This window comes from Bombus flavifrons, chromosome 14, assembly GCF_040668555.2.
Source record: "Bombus flavifrons isolate JBK064 chromosome 14, iyBomFlav1_principal, whole genome shotgun sequence".
Lineage (NCBI taxonomy): Eukaryota > Metazoa > Arthropoda > Insecta > Hymenoptera > Apidae > Bombus > Bombus flavifrons.
This window is the reverse complement of record NC_138455.1, coordinates 12525309-12545071: the sequence shown is the minus strand read 5'-3', so window position 1 is coordinate 12545071 and position 19763 is coordinate 12525309. Positions and strand designations below refer to the sequence as shown.

Below are 19763 nucleotides of genomic sequence, written 5' to 3'. Positions count from 1 at the left end.
AACAAAATTTTTTACTTTTCTATTTTAACATTATCAATATGAATACCTAACGCAATATATGGAAGGGGCGGGGGGGGGGGTATATATGGAATAACATAAGACATTGAAATTACTTTACGAAATTTCTTCAATTAAGTAAAGTCATATATTTTGAATTTACTTATCTTCCGGCTTGTTAAATACAAGAGTATAACCGCATTTTCCACAATAATGACGATCTTCCATTGCAGCCATAAAAACACCTGCTCCACATTGTTCCATGGGACATTCTCTTCTCAGACGATGAATTTTTCCATTTTCATCCACCTATTCAACAATATATTTAAAGAATTTGAGCAATAAAATTTTGCTACTGATGATAAATAATAAACATAATTTCTTCGTTTAAAATTTGTTTAAATTTTATTTAAAGAACTGTATTTTGCAATCACTCTATTGTTTTGAAATCTACACAACCCGATTCAAAATACATATAAAGTTATAACGCGCTCAAGTTTTTCATGAGCAATCATACATTCAACGAGAGCAAATACAACGAGTCATCCAATCATTTATGATGCAATTAAACTGCAATATATACAGGGTGTTCACGTAATTAGTTCTCGGCTATCATGATGAATTCAATGTGACCTCCTATATGATAGGGTTTAGTGCCTTAAAAGTGTAGGGACAAAGGGAACGTTTTAGAAGGTTTGTAATTCTAGAAAATTGTTATATTCAATTAGCAGGTCGTTGGATTAACTTTAACTTAATGATTTTCACTATATATATATATATATATATATATAGTGAAAATATATATATATATATTTATATATATATATATTATTCCAGGTTAGTTATACATTATTTAGCTATGTATTAAATTAAAGCTAAAAGAGTTATTAAAATACCTTATAAAATTTGAGTACAGCAAGCTTGACCTTCTTCTTCTTATGCTTGATTTTCTTTGGGGTTGAATAATTCTTCTTCTTGCGCTTTTTAGCTCCACCTCTTAAACGTAGCACTAAGTGTAATGTAGATTCCTTCTGAATATTATAATCTGATAAAGTTCTACCATCCTCTAATTGTTTTCCAGCAAAGATTAATCTTTGTTGATCTGGTGGAATTCCTAAAATTTAAACGCAGATTTGTTTAAAAAATTATTTAAGAAATATTTAATGCTTTGAGGACTGTACGCTTTGAGAAGTATATAGCCTGAATTCCAGCGTTTATTTGGAGTAATTGAAAAGATTCAAAACAACCAATATTATATTTAATATATTAATATATTGGTGTAGTATTAGTCAAGCATTTAATGTAAAAACACATTTATAACATTTTGTTTATACCATCCATTGTTTTTTCTTGTTTTACTGTTTTATCTAACAGTAGTTAACATTTTTGTAGCATACCGCGTGAAATATGTAAGACGCGAATTCGCGTCTCCAGTCCTCAAAGTGTTAAAATATGTGTTTAATATAGATTGTCACCTTCTTTATCTTGAATTTTTGCTTTAACATTTTCAATAGTATCTGATGCCTCGACCTCAAGAGTGATAGTCTTGCCTGTTAGAGTCTTCACAAATATCTGCATGGTAAACGTTTATAACTGCAAAACATACAAAAAATTTACGTGTTTTTTTTTTGTAGTTTCAAGTTCTACATTCCAAAGATAAAGACCTATTTATATCATCTATGGAGTTTCATTAAAAGTTATTCGAAAAAAATATTTAAAAAACATAATAACAAACAACAATTTACATTTAAACAATTTTTATTACAGACATATTATCAGCATACATAATGCAATAATTCAACAAAAGGAATTTATACAAGTAATACAGCATTGATGCAGCCATCGTTTTCAGGATTATTTGTAACTTGAGCATATTTTCCCCATACTACTTTTCCAGATTGAGTTACAAGACCTAATTCTGAAATATTCACTTCAATAATTGTTCCTTTAGTAATAACACCTAAGCTTGTATACATTGGTGAACTTGGATTCTTTTTAACTCCAATAATAGGTAAACAAAATGTGGCTTTTAGCTCAGGATGAGTTACATGTGCCTTTTTGAAACGGAGTGCCATTGGTCTAATAAATCTTTCAAATTTTGGCGGTTTCCTAGTAAAGTTCTCACCAACAAATGTCACTTTTGTTACCATTCTTTTCCAAGATTTCCGTTTAGACTTTCCACTTCTCATTACTTTGAAGACTTCAGATTCTGACTGTGTTTTAACTTTAGGTATTGGTACATCCCATTTCCCAACTTTTTCTTTACGTTTCTGTTTTATCATATTTGACAATACTTTTGCATCTTTTTTAATGTCACGATCCAATAAATATACAGGTAGTGCTCCTTCTGGTACATTGGAAGATTTTTCTTTCACTTTCTTTACCATATGAGATTTAATCTTCTTTTTCATTTGGATCTTTTCATTTCTCCGTTCTTTATTGAAAATCTTTGCTTTTATACCACGTAAAGTACGAGCACGTTCCGCACGTTTATGAGGCTCACGGGCCTCTCTTTTTCTTTTCCTTTCTTCATAATCTAAACGTCGTCCATATAGTTTACGATGCCTCTCGATATACTCGTTCTGTGGCATGTCGGATCCTCCTCTTTTCTTTATAAATTTCTTTTATCTACAAAATAACTCTTTTTCTGTACGGAAGGTTTTAGGAAAGCTAAGGCTGTACAAGCCAAAAAGGTTTAAAATCCCAAAAAAATATTATACATATCGTCCCAAAAACTTACCTTACAAATGTCGCATAATTTATATTTTGACAATAATCCACTTTTAAAATACTTTTTTGCAATGATTAGAAAAAAATGTATTACTTAGCATTAATGTAATTAATGTTCTCCCAATAATATGATAACCTTCTTTATTCAATTACAGATTTAATAACTCATTTTCTCTCTGTTTATTGCAAATTATGTATGATATATTGGAAATATTTATTATATACCTACCTCCTATATATTTTGTTTCCCAGTAATTTGTATACACCGTATCCCGATTGTTATTCAATAACACTATATTTTCATTATCCTCGATATCCAATAGTTTGGTATAAAGAAACGTAGATATCAAAAAGATAATAAGCAAACAGAGATAGGACTATAGCATCCGCACTTCACGCTTTTGTTCGATATAATGTCACTACATTTTTAAAACATTCATGATACTTTAAAAAGTCCTTAATTCTTAAATAATTTATTTTACAGAATTATATATGATGTCTGTAACAGCTACAAAATCGTGTTCATGCGATTTCCTTGGAAAACACACAACCACGTTTATTATAACGTGCCATGTGTGTAACTTCTTTCATGTTATAAATATTGAAATATTACCATTAAGAGTATTATAACAACTTTAAACTTTTTAAGAAATTTTAACAGAACATCAAATATAATCAGTTAAACAGATGCTGGAATAATTGCAATTTATTAATAATTTTAAACATCTCTAATTTAACGTACCTTCGTCTACTCCATACACGTATAAAAAGAAATTGAAAGACGAGACAATCTAATGTTGAAAAAGAAACAGCGTCATCTGGTGTTATGTTACTTAAGTATCTCGCATAAAAAATAATTAATATACCAATATTTATTAATTAATACAGTATTTATATTATTATAATAGTTATAGTAACTCAATTCCACAATTATAATGATATATATTAGAAAAATATATTAAATATATTAAAATATTATAAATGTATTAAAAAGAATAGTTTATACTCAAATGGATACTTGGAACCCAATTTAATGGTAACTTTTTGTCACGAAACCTAACTATGATTCGACATCAACATGTAACATTAACAATTTTTTACGTATTAATACATTTAAGATGTAAAAAAACGTAAAATCTTATAAATGATAAACAAAAATGATCTATTCTCAATAAATATTGTTATTGCAAAGCCATAAAATACAGCATCTATTATACATATACTTAATGGACATACGCGTAACGCGAAAAACGAGCGCGAAATTCGAAACTGGATACCATTCGTATTTTTGAGTACGGAAAATTTTAAGATTTAACCCATTTGCATCATGGCTCTACTTTAGAGAACTAGTCCCTATCACCGCGCGCGGTCGGTCATAGGTGCAGTAAATGATATCCGAATTCTTCATGGAGTTTATAGAAAATTTACTGTTCAAAACGATTGGTAGACAATGTTACTTCTCAAACGTCGCATCTTACATTCTTTATAACAGAGGAAAGAAGAAAAAATTATTTATTTAAATAAAATAAGAAATAAGAAATTAAATCATATTATTTCTCGTGGAATTCTTTAAAATGGTCAATACAATAAATTGATATAGGCGAGATGCTGACAAACGGGTCAAACGTGAACTCTCACATCTGAAGAATACTTAGTAACTGAAATAAAAAGCAGTCGCAGCGCGCGTATTAATCCGCGCTTGGATGCAAATGGGTTAAGAAAACGCAGATAAATTTACACATTTTAAACTACTTAAAGACATACATATATTTTTCTTCATACACTGTACTTTATTACTGTTGAGGTTGGTTGATAGAAGAACGAGTGGATGAATTTGTAATAGAAGAATATATTGAAATAAATAAATAAATAAATTTTGAATAATAAGATTAATATAATTAAATAATTTTAGAATAATAAGTTTAACGAATAGTAAGTTTAATGAATAGTATGATTTACGAATAATAAGTTTAATGAACGCTATTAACAATGTTTTTGGGTTCAAACGAATCCACGGTCAACGGGATAACTCTTTACTAAGCGTAAACTGATCTTAGGCACAGAAATACGATTGTTAAAAATGCTCAATGTGTCACTCCCCAAGGCAATCGCACGAAAACCAGCCTCGTGGAAATTTTTCTCGCTGTACGCTTGCATTTGTTTTCTATACTCGTTTGGAAGCATCGAGAAGGTTCCAAACGCCGTTGCTAGGCAGACTCGTTGGAAGCATCGAGAAAGTTCCAAACGCCGTTGCTAGGCAGTTTCTGCCTGGAGTTTGATTATTAATACAATGTATGTCCCATTGTATCGGCACCTCCGAGGCAACATCACACGTGGCTAGGCCCTCTCCCGAGGCCGCATACCGCCATAACCACATTTCTCGGAAAACCCATACAACCACTCCAGACCTCCGTTAGGCAAAACGTCCATCCCGTGACCGTGGCTACGTTCGGCGACCAATTGTCACCTCGAACCCAATCTCGCTATCACAAATCTCGAACAGTTACAGCTATGATAAAATCTAGATTAGAGTACTAGAGGATGTTCCCAAAATTTCCAAGGAACGGCTTCGGCCTTCCTTTCATCTTCGACATATATATATATATATAGCAAAAGGGCACAATAATATGGATCTCTCCTTATTTAGAATATTTTTGTTTCACTAAATTCTATTTTCTGCGTAATAGCTGTTTCCAGGTCGCGAATATACATAAATAAAGATGTAAAGTTTTTCTTGAAGTAATTACTTCAACAATTACAAATATTCATTCTTGTCAAAAATAATTATAGATTTTATATTGGTCAATAAATTCTATACAGGGCGATCTCTCTTTCTAATCCACAATCAGTTTGCTACTGAATAATGCATGTATTCAGTTAAAAATTTTATTATTATAGGTATTATCCCTAATGCCAATTCTTCCTTATTAGAACGTAAGAGACCTCCAAGAGTCCAAATATTTCTTGAATTAAGGAACTTAACTATTAATATTGCTAGTTTTTCTCTTTGTTCTGGAGTAGTTTCGTACAAAATGATATATGGAACAGATTTAAATTCATTATATCCAACAACTGCTGATATAATACTACTAGCTATACCACCTAAAAATAGAAATTTATTTTCGTATTGAATAATTTTTATATACAACCCAAACAATAAATAATTAAAAAGTAGATTATAATTAAATAACTACCCAGTGCAAGTCCGAGAGGTCCAGCAATTACACCACCAAGAAATGTCGATCCACCGACTATCATTGCATATTTTCCAGAGGAATTTACGGTAACCTTCATATCTTGCACAGCTGGGTACTGTAAAACTTCTTCTAATAATTCGTCTGTTGAAAAACCCATTGTAACTAAATTGAACAGAAATAAAAAATTAAATAAATTTTAACGACTGTTTAAAACGCTTTATGATCAAACTCTATGTTGAAACATTCAATCCTGCAACTTATATACACTTTGCAACTTGCAAAGCGGTGAATCCCATTTATAATTGTAGAGATACAAGGATAGAGTGTGTTAGTCATATGTTACCGTGTAAGTGGGTAGATGTAAATAAGAAGGAAAGAATATATGAGTCATATGTTACTATAGAGTGTGATGAAGTCTCTATGGGTCCCTATAAGTGGATACGATATGAGAATATAGATAGAACGCTGCGTAGAGGCTCCTTCTATCCTCGTCTGATCAAACATGCACACCGATGCCGTCCGTTGATCGTTGAGTATTATTTATTACTCACGTATAGTTTGTCCAACGAGACGACGCAGTAAATGTAAAGGGAATTTCATTGACTACCCAACTAGTGATACTCAAGTTTCAATCATTGGATAGACTGTACATACTTTACTGTACCAATATGCGCATGCATTATTAGCGTTTATCCCGCGTTCTATTTCTATTCTTATATTACCCTTTCATCTCGCTCACGCATACTCACTCTATCTTCGTATCTCTATATTCTCATAATTGTCATCTTAATGAATAATACTGTCCAGCTGGACAAATTGTAAACTACAAATTAAACAATAACAAAAGGAAAGAAAAATATGAATAATACCTACCTAGTGATATAATATCTGCTGTTGTCCAACCTTTGGCTCTGCTTTTCCTAACTCAAAACTTAATAAATAAAAAACTTCCTAATTTTAGCAACTTTTGGCAAGATTCAGTTTTACAATGTGTAATTTTATGAGAACTTAATTAGCAAATGTTGTGAGATTGAGATACATCTGTATATCTTTTATGGACATAAGAATACATATGTATACATATTGATATTTTTCTATACATTACTTATCTCGTCTAGTTACATGCGACCGACGACCGAACTAGCGCATACACTGCTACAGACTCAATACTGTAGGCAGAATTCACTATAGTGATACCGTTTATATGATTTATAATCCTATCCTTAATCCTGAAATATCAAATCTTTATTTGTGAAATCTCCTAATTATATGCAACTGATTGCGTAAAATCTTACGCTTAAGATAAAAAAGATTTGAAAAATCATGATTGTCTTTCCTGAATTATCAGAATGATTAAAACACATTTGCCGATAGTAATTGTTGCGTTTTGATAATCTTCTGCTACTTATATAACTATATAAAATATTCGAATAGAGAAGGAAATAAAGTATTTTCTAGCTGATCTCTGTATATTTAAAAGATTAAAGATACATAGACAAAATAATATGTGGGAGATTAACATAAATAAATTTTTATTTAGACAATTTTTATTAAAAAAATAACATATTTAAATTATGTTTATAATTAGCGATGATAAATTTTTTACTTATTATTTACAATTAAGATAGCTTTGGTCACTTTGCCTACGGTGCAAATATGTTAATGGCACAACAAGACGACTGTCTTTACTTTTATAATATTCATTAAAGTCTAAACGTACACTTAACAACTGTAAAGACACATCTTCGGCTGATGCAAGCATTATAAGAAACTTTTTCACTCTATCCTGTTAAAGAAAATTTTTTAATAAAATTATGTTTAAGTAATAGAAATTGAACGTTTCTTATTACAATAAGTAAGAAAGAAGTGAAAGTGTACGTAATTTCATGATTTATTTTATATACTATTATGTATATATATAAGCTTATATCTAGCTTAAGAACCGCTATACTTGGATTTAATTTGACGATAAAGAAATAAAAGAAATATTTGTAATTAATAATATAAATGACATATTACCTGATATGTTCTCGAAAGTAATCTAAGCTGAATTGAAAGTGTGTTTAAATATTTTGAAAATGCGGCTTGACGTTTGGTAATTTCTGCATCATTAGTTTCTGACAAATCTAACTGATTTGACATTGCTAGAGTTACATTTAACGTATTGTTATCCTTTAATCGTGCTTCGTACTCGTGTGTTGCACGTGTAAGAAACGTTTCTTCAAGATTTTGTAAGTCTAAAATTGGGCCATATACGGAACGTAAATGATCCATAAGTTCCTGTCGAAAGTAGCATTTATATATTAGGCATACATTTGTTTGTTTTATATCAGAAATGTCAATTGTAAATTTATTACAATTAATCTGAGCGAATATTTCTATATAAGGTACGTCAATAACAGGGAAAATTATAGAAGAGCACAGAAAAGGATTACGGTAAGATAATAATTTCTTAAAAAGTTATATATGTGCTCACCTGTGATCTTTCATCTAACAGTGTACCACGTCTTACAGCATCTATGAAATGGGTATGTGCTGTGATAATATCATCCAATGATGCTGCTTGTGCTAATTGTTTTGCGAATGCATCCCAAGAACACTCGATTACCTTAAAATTTGTTAATACACTTAACATTTTAAATTAATTAAAACAGTTAATTAGAACCAAAATTAAAATATTCTATCTTACCTCAAATAAGAAAAAATATTGCATTTGATGAACCAAATGAACCATACTACTTGTAATTAAATGAATGTGAGTTTGAATTGGCAATACTTCAGGCATTTTACGGAACATCTTTGCCGAAGTTATTTGACGTTTCCAAATTGCAGATAATATAGATTCCATTCTTTTTGCTCTCCATAAAGCAAAAAATACAGTCTGATATATTTGCCTACAAGGTTCTAAAATCTAAACAGATAAAATATTCTTATTCATTTTGTTGTTATAAAAAATATGATATTTCAACGCCAAGATTTTTAAAAATAAGCAAAGAATATTTTTATAAGTTCTCAAGCAAATTTAAGATACTCTCTATTTATACATTTTATTGTTAGTACTGATTACTAAATGTAACGTCTGTTTTTAAAAGATACAAATTATTTTCATACCTACCGTTCCAATAGGACCTCCTACATTATAATCCAAAATAAAAACATCCCATCCCCTTTCATTTTCCGAAGGTGCTAATAATCTTACATCAAGTCGCCTATGTATATCTAAATCATCTATCTTTGTAACAGTCGCTCTTATTCCAGTCTCCAAAATAGAAGAGATGTTGTGTGGATATACAGAACTGGCTGGTTTATCTAATTCTGGTCTACAATATAAATACATTAATAAAAAATAATTCAAAGATTAGAAATAATAGGAAGAATGATGAAAGATAATATTATTTACTCTAATAAATGCATAAGATATTGAATGAAGTTTCCTTGTCCTAATAACAGATAACCTTTGATTGCATGTAAATGTTCCATGAGGTGATACTGTTTTGTTAACACTTCAACTACTCTAGTTGAAGTTTCTTTATAAGCTGTGTCCATCATCGTCTGTAATCGACCATCGGGGTCCATATCGAAAAGAACGTCAACTAAACAACATGTAAATTTTGCAGAAAAATGTACATACATTTCATAGAGAAAACTACAAAACATGCAAGAAAATTTCAAAAAATTGTCTTTCATTTGTAAGTTAAACGATTTCCAAATTATTAAAACTACAGGAGATATTGTATATTATTAACAACTAAATAAAATTTATTTTGTCATGTAATGCTGTTATGCTTCTTTTCTGTACAAGATCTGCAATCCTAAATAATATTTACTTGAATCAAAGTTATCAGAGTTGTTATAAACAAAATATATATCCTTATTAAACAATTCTAATTTATGCTTTGCTTTGGCAATTTTATAAAACTGTATAATTGTATTATAATATTCGCTAAAATCATATATGTTTCATAGTTTTGTTGCAGAAGATACATACGGATATGTATATGGAAAAGTATGAGCAAATGTATCGAAACTTATGTATTTATTTAGCAAGTTTTAATTATTACATATAATTACCTTTATATTCCTCGCTGAAATTTTTGAACATTTTTGTATGTTTTCCTTGCCATGGAGTAAAATCTTTACACACTTCACGCAAAAAGTTAATACTTTTCCCTGTTCCTAAAATTTTTCTAGCTTGCATTTTTGTAATAAAAGATGGTAGCATATTATTGCGAACTTGATATTTCTCATGCCACATTCTCTCTCCGGTAATATCAGCACAAGCTTCAATGAAAAATTCTCTATACGGATCATCTAATTCACCGTCTGCTATCCATCTTATCAACATATTGTACAGAGGATCACAAACACTTTGTAAAATCCTTTTAACTAATTTTTTCACACTGGCATCACCATGGTTACTAAATTCATATACTGCAGAAGCTAATGCGCCACCTTTTTGTCCTTGGCAAGCTCTTACTATACCTGCTAGCCATTTTAAAGTTTCTAAAGGATCATATGCCCAAAGATGCAAATGGGACAGTGTAACTCTGTATATTCCTGATTCAGATTGAACTCTATTACACATTTAAATGCATTATTATTTATAATAAACTGATAGAATATTATATGTCATCAGATTACATTTTTATTAATACCTGCTCACTTCTTCTTGAATAAGGGCTATAAACCTGTAGTATTCCGATAACTCAGAATGTAACGATGCAATAAAACTATCAGCCACTTGGCCACTCGAAGCAACTGACATTCTTTCTAAACCTTTTTGAATTATGTTATGTAAATATCCAAGTTCACTTAATCTCAATGTAGCTTGTTTCCGTGGCCTATCAATGCTAATCATTGGATCTATTTGGAAACCGTAATTGGAGTCTAACTTTAATATCTTTCCTTCAATACCTAGGAAAGAATATATAAGATCTTGAACCAATATATCTTCTGAAATATACTCTTCTCCATATATTTTATTAGAACTGGTTAAAAAATCTCTTGTATTTTTGTCTGTGTTATTTATAGATACAATTTGTGGTGATGCAGAAATTTCAGATGATTGTCCTAAATAACAAAGTATATTAAATATTAAATTTTAAGCCAGTTAGAAAATAAAAGAAGATCTAGATTGTAAAAATATATTGCTTACCACTAGTGGATGCAGAAGACGAGCATAAACCTAATTTCAAATCGGGAGCTGAGAAAACTCTATCCCTTAACTGCTCTGCTGATTGACACATGTTTAACAAAAATATCAGGATTTGTGCTCTGTTCTTCAATGACTAAACATATATAAATATATATAAATGGTAACCTGTCATTTTTAACAATATAAACAATTTTCTTTAAACTGTCATGATACGATTATAAAATATTTTATAACTATATAAAGAAGTAGATAAATAATTAATTTTAAAAAATTATATTTATGTCATACCCCAGATCTTAACTCATTATATAATTTATCAAACTGTGCTGCATCACATACTGATAACTTTTCTCTTATTTGGCTTCCTACAGTAATTTCATCTTCTTGTAATGTTTCTACTCCTTGGGTTGATGACAATAATCCAAGGCAGAAGCGCATCCACTTCCTAATTATTTCTAAAATCATTGATTCAAAACGTATATGTTTCTTCGAAAGATTCTTACAGTTTCATTAATGAAATATTTGTACTTAATACATAAAGTTTATTATTGTTTAATTACAGGATTTGTCATTTCATTCTTAATAAACAAATAAAATTTTAATATTCAGCCGTTTGTTTACATTTATACCGCAACTTTTAATTTTGTTGTATAATTATAGGATTTATTCTTGTTTGTAATAATAGAGCAATAATACCTATATTTTTGTCTCACTTTAGTTTGAGTTAATGGGAAAACAAAATGAAAGTAAAAAGTAGATTAGAAACACCTTGTATACATAAAAAAAGAGCCAAATAAACTGAAAAAGTATACAAGTGAAAGTAAAAAATATTTGGTTTATAATTGATATTATTTAGTAAAATATCTTTCGAGTGTAGGAAAAAGCTAGAAATTATGTTTCATACCTGGTTTTTGTTCCCCAAAAAGTGAAATAATCATCTTTTGAACGAGATTACCAACAGTTTCAGCCTCCATCATGCTTGTATATCGTATTTATCCCAATAACATTTACTACTGTTTCATTCAGGCAAACTTTGTACATAAACTTAAAGTTATGACATTCGAACCGTCACTAAATAAATAAACACTTCTTAGTATTGCTTCGTGTAGCGGACAAACGTAAGTACGAGGACTAGTTTTATCATGGAACTACGATTATATAGAGTGAATACGACCTAGCTTTCCTAATGTATTTTAAAATAACAATTTATATAAAATACAATAAAATAAAAATCGTACTGAAAGAAGATACGTATTACAATAATTTTTTAAATTTAACCTATCTTCTTTACGCGACGTACTGTAAAATCTACTTAAAATTAAAATTAGAATGTACATTATTTATTAGATTTATTTTAACATAAACAATTTAATATTGATAGAAAATAATAATGTGCTCAAGTAGAAGTAGTAATAGAATGATTAAATTCCTATTTCATGTAACCAAAATATGAATAATAATTTAATAAACATATGAAAGAACACATCAAATTAGTAATATATTACTACTAGTTTAATTAAAAATAATACGAATTAATTCATTAATGACATTAATTTGAGTTAATAATAAAAATTACAAATCATTTTCGCGTTTATATATGTTTTTAATAATATTGAATCGTAACCAAATTATTAAAATCTTCAAAGATGGGGTTTAAAGATGTATACTAATGGTGCAAGCAGATAAGTATCAACATGGACATAAGAATAATGCTTCACGGATGCCTCATGATGATCAGATAAAGTGACACCTAACCTATAAAATCTATATCAACTATAAACAAAAGATAAAAGTTAGACTTGTGTTACGTGTTATTTTATTCGGCCGCCAGCAAACATTACTAACGTATATCCTGATACGGCATGATACGAAAAAAAAAAAAATATATATATATACAGGGTGGTTGGTAACTGGTGGTATAAGCGGAAAGGGGGTGATTCTACGCGAAAAAAGAAGTCGAAAATATAGAATAAAAATTAAAAAAAAAATTTTTTTTTTTTTTTTTTTAATTTTTCCATCGAGACAACGATCTATAGTGATATCCGTTATAACGTACCGCGCGCGTACCGAGCGAAAATTTAAAGTCGATTTTCTCGAAAACAAAGCCTCAAACGAAAAATTTTTATTCTATATTTTCGACTTCTTTTTTCGCGTAGAATTACCCCCTTTCCGCTTATACCACCAGTTACCAACCACCCTGTATATATATATATATATATATATATATATATATATATATATCATATCTATATCATATATATATATATATATATCAGTGTGCTACGGATGCGCGTTTATAGGCATATAATTCACTGTAGCAGTACCAATACCGTAATTTACGAATATCTCGAAAACTAAGCAATATATACCGTCGATTATATGTGTAAGAACATGTTGTTTAAAATGTTGATTTCTATAATACATTTCAAAATCATTGAAATCAGAGGTGCGAAAGCTTTTCTGCAATTTCATCAAAAAAGTTAAAAAAAACAAGGTGATTCCCCGAAACGAAGTTTAACCGATTAACGTGTTTATTTTGTTTCTGTAATTAATTTTCCGTGAGCTTTCACTTCAGTCATTTACTTGCCAAATTTTCGATTCAGGTCATTTCAAAATCATGGTATGTGCCATGATCGGATGCGTTTTGATCTCACTTTTTTAATGGTGTAAACAAACAAACAAACAGACAGACAAAAAAAGAATAAAAAAGGAAAGAAAATATGAGATAAACCGCCTAGAAAAACGTTACTATTAATAAAATCTCACAAGATATGACCTTGAGATGATTTCCACTCTCAGAGCCTAATGTACTCGAATACAATACAACACTCATGAAACATTTTTTTGTGTTGCGACAAATAAGAAAATAATCAAGGGTGGCATAGTTAGATGGAACACCCTGTATATTACAAGATACATATTTAGAACAGTTCGGATAATTACTATTCTACTGTAATATAATCAAACATTGATTTCAGTAGCAGTATAAAGGAATTAAGAATAATATTTCAATATACTTGTGATTGTAATATTGCTTTTTGTAATAACAAACAAAAGGTTTCATTAACTTCTTGACATAAAATATCTGCAGATTTATCTCCTAATGCTGCTTGTGCAGAATTAACTCTGCCAAGTTGTAACAGCAAACTTGTTGTATCCTCAGCTAGTGGTGGAAAAGCTAAGCATATACGCGTTAATGCTGATAGCACAGGCATAAATAAAATTACTCGATCTTTAGCAGATAATACTCCTAGAAGTGTTATCAATGTGTTGATGGCTAAACGAGAAACACTTAAAGCTTTTGGTAAAGCATACTGAATTGCAAGATGTGAGGCTAAATCTACAGCAAATATTTGCTTTTCTGGTTCTGGCTGTGACAGTAATTCAGGAATCCAATCAAGGCAAATATGCATGGATGGAATACCAGTAACTGTAATGGGTAACAGCTCTCTTGGATAACCCTATAAGTAAAGGTAATATTAAATTACTACAAATTAAATATTTATATAATTTATGATATATATTATACAGAGTAGATAACTTTCACCGTATCAATTATTTGATATTTCTATTATTTTTAGAAATATGGAAGAATATGTAGAGCGGACAAAGGAGAGATAACAGAACTGATTGAAGGTCTGGATTTATTTCAGAGAAAAGAACCTGACTCTAAATGCGAGAAAATCAAAGGTAAACGAAATTCAAGGCAGGGGATAGAAAAATGAAGGAGGAAAAATGGAAATGGGAGCAGGAAGAATTAGAGAAGGTGACAGATATATTTGGGTTATAGAATCATGAGGAACGGTGGGCAGGAAGTTCGTGTTAGAGAAAGGGTTAGGAAGACGGCGGCGGTAATGAGGCAAGTATGTGGAGAGGGGGAGGGGCGGGGGGGGGGGGAGAGATTTGCTGGAAAAGAGGATATTCGGAAAGAGCTAGTCGAAAAGGATATAATTGTACGATAAATTGGTCCGGACGATAGCAGGATAAGCGAAGGTATGAGGGTAGAAGGAGAGAACAGAGGTAAAGAGCTTACATGAAAGGTGTATGGCCAGAGTGGAATGAAACACGCTAGGATATTTAATAAGGGAAAAATTAAAAGGAGACAAGATGTGATTGAGAGCATGAATTGAGGGCATGGAGGTTTGAAGAAAGGCTGAAGAGAGAGCAGGGTGGAGATTTGACAAGAATATGTCTGGAGGAGGTCAGAAGTAGAGAAGAAGCGGGTAGTGGAAAGGATAGATATATGGGGGAAAGGGAGATTGCATGGAAGAAAATGGGAAGTGCTATGTGGGTGAATGAAGAAGGGGAGGATGGGGTGAGAGAAAGGCTAGAGAGAGAGAGAGAGAGAGAGAGAGAGAGAGAGAGAGAGAGAGAGACTTGAAGAATGAAGGAAGGGGGCGGGGAAAGAAAGAAAGAGTGAGAGGGGGGGCGCGGGTTGGAAAGAACAGTGAAGTTCAGAGTAGGAAGCGAGATTAGAGATGGGAAATAGTGGCTAAGGAAAGAGAAAAAGGAACGCAGGTTATATGGAGGAATGATGCAGACAAGGGAGCGTGTGTGGGAGGTTTGTGGAGGGTACAAGACAGATTCAGGGGTTTGACAGGAAAATGTGGAAAAAAATATTGGAAAAGGAGGGTGAGGAGGAAGAGTAGATGTAGAACTTGAAAGAGAAGAGGATGGAGAGGATGGGGGGGGGGGTAAGAAAAGAGAGGTGGATAGATGTAGCTTAAAGTGATTAGTCAGAAGAAAATAAAGAATAAGAATAATTAAAAAATAAAGAATAAAGAATAAAAGAATAGGAATAATTGATTAATAATATATTAATCAATATAGTGCTAAGGTAGAGATAAGGTTTATGTAATAAAGTTTATAAAGTAGGTAATATTATATGTGTAATGTATACATGGTCGTATATATATGTTTGATGTGTGTGCGTGTGTGTGTGCGTGTGTGTGTGTGTGTGTGTGTGTGTGTGTTATGATAATGATATGTCAGTAATTAACATTCAATATTTAATATTTTAATAAGTAAAAATAAAAATAAGCAAATTTGGTTGTACATACTTGAAAATGAACCAATTTAGCCAATGATGGGTCTGCTATGAAGACTTGATGCAAATATGAACAGATTATACTTTGTATTTCTCTCAATGACCACATTTGTCCGGGTGTTTCTCTATCTTCTGACGTCTCCAAACATGCTTCTAATAATATTTGAACAGCCGCGCTTTCTTGTCCTGCCACTAATGCTGTTCTTAAATCCTCTCTTTCAGCTTCACTTGATAACTGACCGATCTTTTCTATCAATGGTTTGTCTTGTATATGTCTAGATAACTGAGATCGAGAAGCTGCTAATGCAGCTTGTAGAATTCTAAAAATATTTGTACCAATGAAGTACCAATCGATAATAAGTAATTGAACGTTAAATATTTAAAGGCTTACTCAATCTCTTTTTTACCTTAAAATAACAGACAAAATTGGAGCACATCTAAAAACTCTTGTATCACATCTCAATACTTGTAAAGGATCTAACACAATATTTTCTTGTGTTAAAAAGACATTCTTTACAAGAGAATTTTCTATTAATAAAGCATTTATTGACAAAACCCATAAGCATCTTGGTAGTACTGTATTTAACCTAAGCCATACTTGTTTATATAATTCTAAAAAATTATGATAAATGAAAAAAATTATTCTTTCAAAACATTAATAAAAGTATCAGTGTTAATATTTTATTTAATTGAAATAAATTATGTACCTTGAATGTACCTAGGAACTCTTGGACTTACAGTTGCTTTGAAATAATGAATTATAACTTCGGCATGCGGCCAAATGTCAGTTGGTTTCATTGACATTAATTGTCTTAAAAGTCTTCCTGTTCTTGAAGGACATGTTTGGATATGCGAAAATGTTTCAATTATCATAATATCAGTAATTTTTACATTCTCATAATTTGTTACTGTAGAATCAATGTTGATCATTTCATTGTCAAGCCAATCATCTACTAACGAAAGATGAGGAAAATGTGTTGCTAATAATCTGAGAAGAGGAGAAAATAATCCAGCATAATTCATTTGATCTCTTTGAACCAACTGAAGTAGGTATTTTATTGGTAATTCTGATAAAAATTCAGTTGAATATGATTTAACTTTCCTATCTTGTGATATAAAAGTATGCATATTAGATAATCTAACATCTTCATACAGTAATAAGTAATATAACAATAGTAATTGTGATGTAAGAGAAGGTTTTGAAATATCGATATCCATATTATCTGTTTCAGTCTTGGGGACACTGTTGATATTCTTAAAATCAAAATTTGCCCCGAAAACGCTATTTTGAAATACTCTTCTAATTTCATCTTCAGTAATTGGTTTGTTTGTGTGTTCTGATGTTTTATTATTTGTCACTAAAATTGAATTGACATATACTTCGACTAAAGCAGGAAGAACCGGATGCAATGGTGGTACACTGTTACAAATTTGTTTATAAATCCAATTTTTTATTGGCACTCGATGTTTAGCAAATGCTCTTGACTTCAATAATTGGTGAATACAGTGTACAGGCAAAAATCCTGGAATATTTGCATTTAAATTGGCTGTTACTGGTACTTTTACAGCATGAGAAGTGACAACTTGTTCAGTGAATATCTCTTGCATAAAAATTTGCTTCATTCTAGTTAAATTATTTGGTCTAATTGGTATTTTCATCCCCAAAGTTGCACATACGAGTTCACAAATGGCTGATAGTTGATTGCTATGAAAATGTATTGCCATCAAAAGCAACATTTCTCCAAAACTTGCTGTTACACCACTAGCACTTTCAAAATAAGCTTCTTCACGTACAAGCCACTGAACCCATTCTATGCTTCGCTTTTCAAGATTATGATGACCTATTAATGAAGAACATGCAATAAGCATACAAAGGCCTAAAGAGACAAATCTCACACCAGCTGGTGATGGAGGAGGATGAGATGTCAACAACTGCACTATCATTGCTACTTCGTCATCTTGAAATTTAATACCTCCAATGCCTCTTAATGCACAATAAAGGCGCAACAATGCACTAGCTTGAACAACCTGACTTTCTGGTAGTTGACCTGCATTTTGAGATGTTATTGCTTGCAGACGTTTTAGCAGTTCTTCTCTTAAACATTGTAATGCTGTATGAGATTCCCATTTACGTTTTTGACCATTTCTAATAAACATTGCGATCCATGTTCTTACTTGTTGATCACTGCCAAGCAATAATCCTGACACAAAGGCAACTATATCACTTTCTGCCAGTGTATTATTGATATTTTCATGTTCCAAGCTTAATGTAATTGCTAAAGCAGGCATTCTACATAGTTCTACACACTTGGCTCTTATTGCTAACGCTTGGCTTGGATTCATTTGACATAACATTGTCAAAGCCATTGTTCTAATCCTACCTAATGCTGATTCTTCTTGCCTTTCTCCATTACCTATCAAATGTGCACAAACTTCGGAAAAACTATCAGGGATATTAGCAACTATCCAACAAATTATTTCTGGACCATATTTAACATGTAATAATGTTTCTGTAATATCCAATATTGATAAAACTGTTGGTAATTCTGATAGTGCTACACAAATCACATAACTAATCTCTTCCATATAAACTGCATTATCAAATAGATCAGATTGTTTAATTTGAAATTCTTGATTTTTCTGTTGCTCCTGTACTTGAGAAGCTATATATAACAGTTCACTTAGGACTAATCTAATTCTCCTAGTAGATTCACTGCGCTCAAATTCTAGAGCAAGACCACTTTGCAGCGACTGAGCAAGTACACTATCCCTTTGCAAGCTTCCCAATTTTTGTCTATAAAAAGAAGTTTATCATTTTCATAAGTATACTCTATATATTTCATAATATTCTTAACAGTATTAAATGATAAAACATACATGTCAACGATATAACTAACCTTAATTGTTGTTCCTTTCGAACATCCGTTTCCAAAGCATGAAAGTCAATAGAAAGCAGCGCAATTATTGAATTCACTGATTCAATACCAGATAAAATTGACAGGACCTGCTTTCTTTGTTCTACACATTCTTTTGTTACATCTAATGGAGATATAAGACTCATCCGAACTAAACACGGTAGAATTGGTCGTATTTCTTTGTGAGGGCACACAGCTAAAATTCCTATATCTACATTTTGTATTGCAGTAAAAATTCGTGGTAATACACGTGTATTTTCTTGCATGGCTAACTTATATTATTTGCAATTGCTTAAAGTTAATAAAACACGAGCACTTTACACCATGACATTTGTAAACTAGTGTAACTATACTTTTACTTATATCACAATGTGTATGTTTATATTAAAATTAAATTTATATATTTTGAAGATAAAATACTTTAGGATTGATACTTCGATCTAATGAAAATTACTTTAGTCGGGTCCAACTAGGTTAGGAAGTAATTATTCTAATTATACTGTCACGTGTAAATACACGGTCGTCCGTCTTTAAATGTAAATATGTACATATACGGAATTAGATGAAAAAGGTTACTTATAATTTGTTGACTAGCCTATATAAATTTACTTATGCATAAAACGAGATTAAAATCACGCTCCATATGAGAAAATATGACAAGGAAACAATAGAAATATTAAAATGGGTAAGATATTTTGTTACATAAATAGCCATATTCTTGA

At 30.9% G+C, this 19763-nt stretch overlaps 5 protein-coding genes and 1 long non-coding RNA gene across 9 annotated transcripts; 1 reads left to right on the top strand and 5 right to left on the bottom strand.

Moving 5' to 3' along the window:
- Positions 1-109: 109 nt before the first annotated feature.
- RpS27A (ribosomal protein S27A) lies at positions 110-3518 on the bottom strand. Its single transcript, XM_069128005.1, has 4 exons — positions 3470-3518; positions 1473-1590; positions 894-1111; positions 110-306 (listed from the first exon to the last, which is right to left on the bottom strand). The coding sequence occupies exons 2-4, from the start codon at positions 1573-1575 to the stop codon at positions 157-159; spliced, it is 471 nt and encodes a 156-aa protein (XP_068984106.1). The 5' UTR covers positions 1576-1590; positions 3470-3518; the 3' UTR covers positions 110-156.
- Ip259 (NSA2 ribosome biogenesis factor-like IP259) lies at positions 1738-3515 on the bottom strand. 2 transcript variants are annotated; one of them, XM_069128002.1, is made up of 2 exons: positions 3470-3515; positions 1738-2625 (listed from the first exon to the last, which is right to left on the bottom strand). In XM_069128002.1, the coding sequence occupies exon 2, from the start codon at positions 2586-2588 to the stop codon at positions 1809-1811; it is 780 nt and encodes a 259-aa protein (XP_068984103.1). In that variant the 5' UTR covers positions 2589-2625; positions 3470-3515; the 3' UTR covers positions 1738-1808. The 2 variants fall into 2 exon arrangements, with proteins under 2 accessions (XP_068984103.1, XP_068984102.1); XM_069128001.1 differs by lacking the exon at positions 3470-3515 and adding an exon at positions 2738-3460.
- Positions 3519-5425: 1907 nt separating the features above from the next.
- Positions 5426-6944, bottom strand: LOC138187164 (protein C19orf12 homolog). 2 transcript variants are annotated; one of them, XM_069127661.1, is made up of 3 exons: positions 6798-6944; positions 5922-6086; positions 5426-5829 (listed from the first exon to the last, which is right to left on the bottom strand). In XM_069127661.1, exons 2-3 carry the CDS (start codon positions 6079-6081, stop codon positions 5573-5575), a joined length of 417 nt encoding a protein of 138 aa, XP_068983762.1. In that variant the 5' UTR covers positions 6082-6086; positions 6798-6944; the 3' UTR covers positions 5426-5572. The 2 variants fall into 2 exon arrangements, with proteins under 2 accessions (XP_068983762.1, XP_068983761.1); XM_069127660.1 differs by lacking the exon at positions 6798-6944 and adding an exon at positions 6476-6556.
- A 509-nt stretch (positions 6945-7453) lies between these two features.
- Positions 7454-12636, bottom strand: Grip91 (gamma-tubulin complex component 3). Of its 2 annotated transcripts, XM_069127654.1 has the most exons (11): positions 11984-12636; positions 11368-11534; positions 11080-11212; positions 10580-10994; positions 9996-10498; positions 9325-9517; positions 9040-9244; positions 8614-8835; positions 8401-8532; positions 7944-8204; positions 7454-7710 (listed from the first exon to the last, which is right to left on the bottom strand). In XM_069127654.1, the coding sequence occupies exons 1-11, from the start codon at positions 12054-12056 to the stop codon at positions 7534-7536; spliced, it is 2481 nt and encodes an 826-aa protein (XP_068983755.1). In that variant the 5' UTR covers positions 12057-12636; the 3' UTR covers positions 7454-7533. The 2 variants fall into 2 exon arrangements, with proteins under 2 accessions (XP_068983755.1, XP_068983756.1); XM_069127655.1 differs by lacking the exon at positions 11984-12636 and having other exon boundaries at positions 11080-11244; positions 11368-11441.
- Positions 12637-12655: 19 nt separating this feature from the next.
- Positions 12656-14828, top strand: LOC138187166 (uncharacterized). The gene is made up of 3 exons (XR_011175105.1): positions 12656-12978; positions 13356-14552; positions 14661-14828. It is a non-coding gene; the product is annotated as an uncharacterized LOC138187166 (long non-coding RNA).
- Positions 13952-19517, bottom strand: IntS2 (integrator complex subunit 2). Its single transcript, XM_069127653.1, has 5 exons — positions 19024-19517; positions 16834-18920; positions 16534-16738; positions 16140-16446; positions 13952-14540 (listed from the first exon to the last, which is right to left on the bottom strand). The coding sequence occupies exons 1-5, from the start codon at positions 19305-19307 to the stop codon at positions 14088-14090; spliced, it is 3336 nt and encodes a 1111-aa protein (XP_068983754.1). The 5' UTR covers positions 19308-19517; the 3' UTR covers positions 13952-14087.
- Between the last annotated feature and the right edge of the window lie 246 nt (positions 19518-19763).

Excerpts from the sequence above, each read along its gene's own strand:
- LOC138187164 (XM_069127660.1), bottom strand. The coding sequence starts at position 6,524 with ATGAAATTCCCTTTACATTTACTGCGTCGTCTCGTTGGACAAACTATA. Across the intron at positions 6,087-6,475 it reads TCTCGTTGGACAAACTATAC|TTACAATGGGTTTTTCAACA; the intron begins GTGAGTAATAAA and ends TGTTCAATTTAG. Across the intron at positions 5,830-5,921 it reads ACCTCTCGGACTTGCACTGG|GTGGTATAGCTAGTAGTATT; the intron begins GTAGTTATTTAA and ends TTCTATTTTTAG.
- Grip91 (XM_069127654.1), bottom strand. The coding sequence starts at position 12,056 with ATGATGGAGGCTGAAACTGTTGGTAATCTCGTTCAAAAGATGATTATT. Across the intron at positions 11,535-11,983 it reads TTTTGGGGAACAAAAACCAG|AAATAATTAGGAAGTGGATG; the intron begins GTATGAAACATA and ends CAATGATTTTAG. Across the intron at positions 9,245-9,324 it reads TATCTTATGCATTTATTAGA|ACCAGAATTAGATAAACCAG; the intron begins GTAAATAATATT and ends TTTATATTGTAG.
- RpS27A (XM_069128005.1), bottom strand. The coding sequence starts at position 1,575 with ATGCAGATATTTGTGAAGACTCTAACAGGCAAGACTATCACTCTTGAG. Across the intron at positions 1,112-1,472 it reads AAAAATTCAAGATAAAGAAG|GAATTCCACCAGATCAACAA; the intron begins GTGACAATCTAT and ends TTTAAATTTTAG. Across the intron at positions 307-893 it reads CTGTACTCAAATTTTATAAG|GTGGATGAAAATGGAAAAAT; the intron begins GTATTTTAATAA and ends ATTGTTGAATAG.
- IntS2 (XM_069127653.1), bottom strand. The coding sequence starts at position 19,307 with ATGCAAGAAAATACACGTGTATTACCACGAATTTTTACTGCAATACAA. Across the intron at positions 18,921-19,023 it reads CGAAAGGAACAACAATTAAG|ACAAAAATTGGGAAGCTTGC; the intron begins GTTAGTTATATC and ends TTCTTTTTATAG. Across the intron at positions 16,447-16,533 it reads ATTTTGTCTGTTATTTTAAG|AATTCTACAAGCTGCATTAG; the intron begins GTAAAAAAGAGA and ends AAATATTTTTAG.
- Ip259 (XM_069128002.1), bottom strand. The coding sequence starts at position 2,588 with ATGCCACAGAACGAGTATATCGAGAGGCATCGTAAACTATATGGACGA.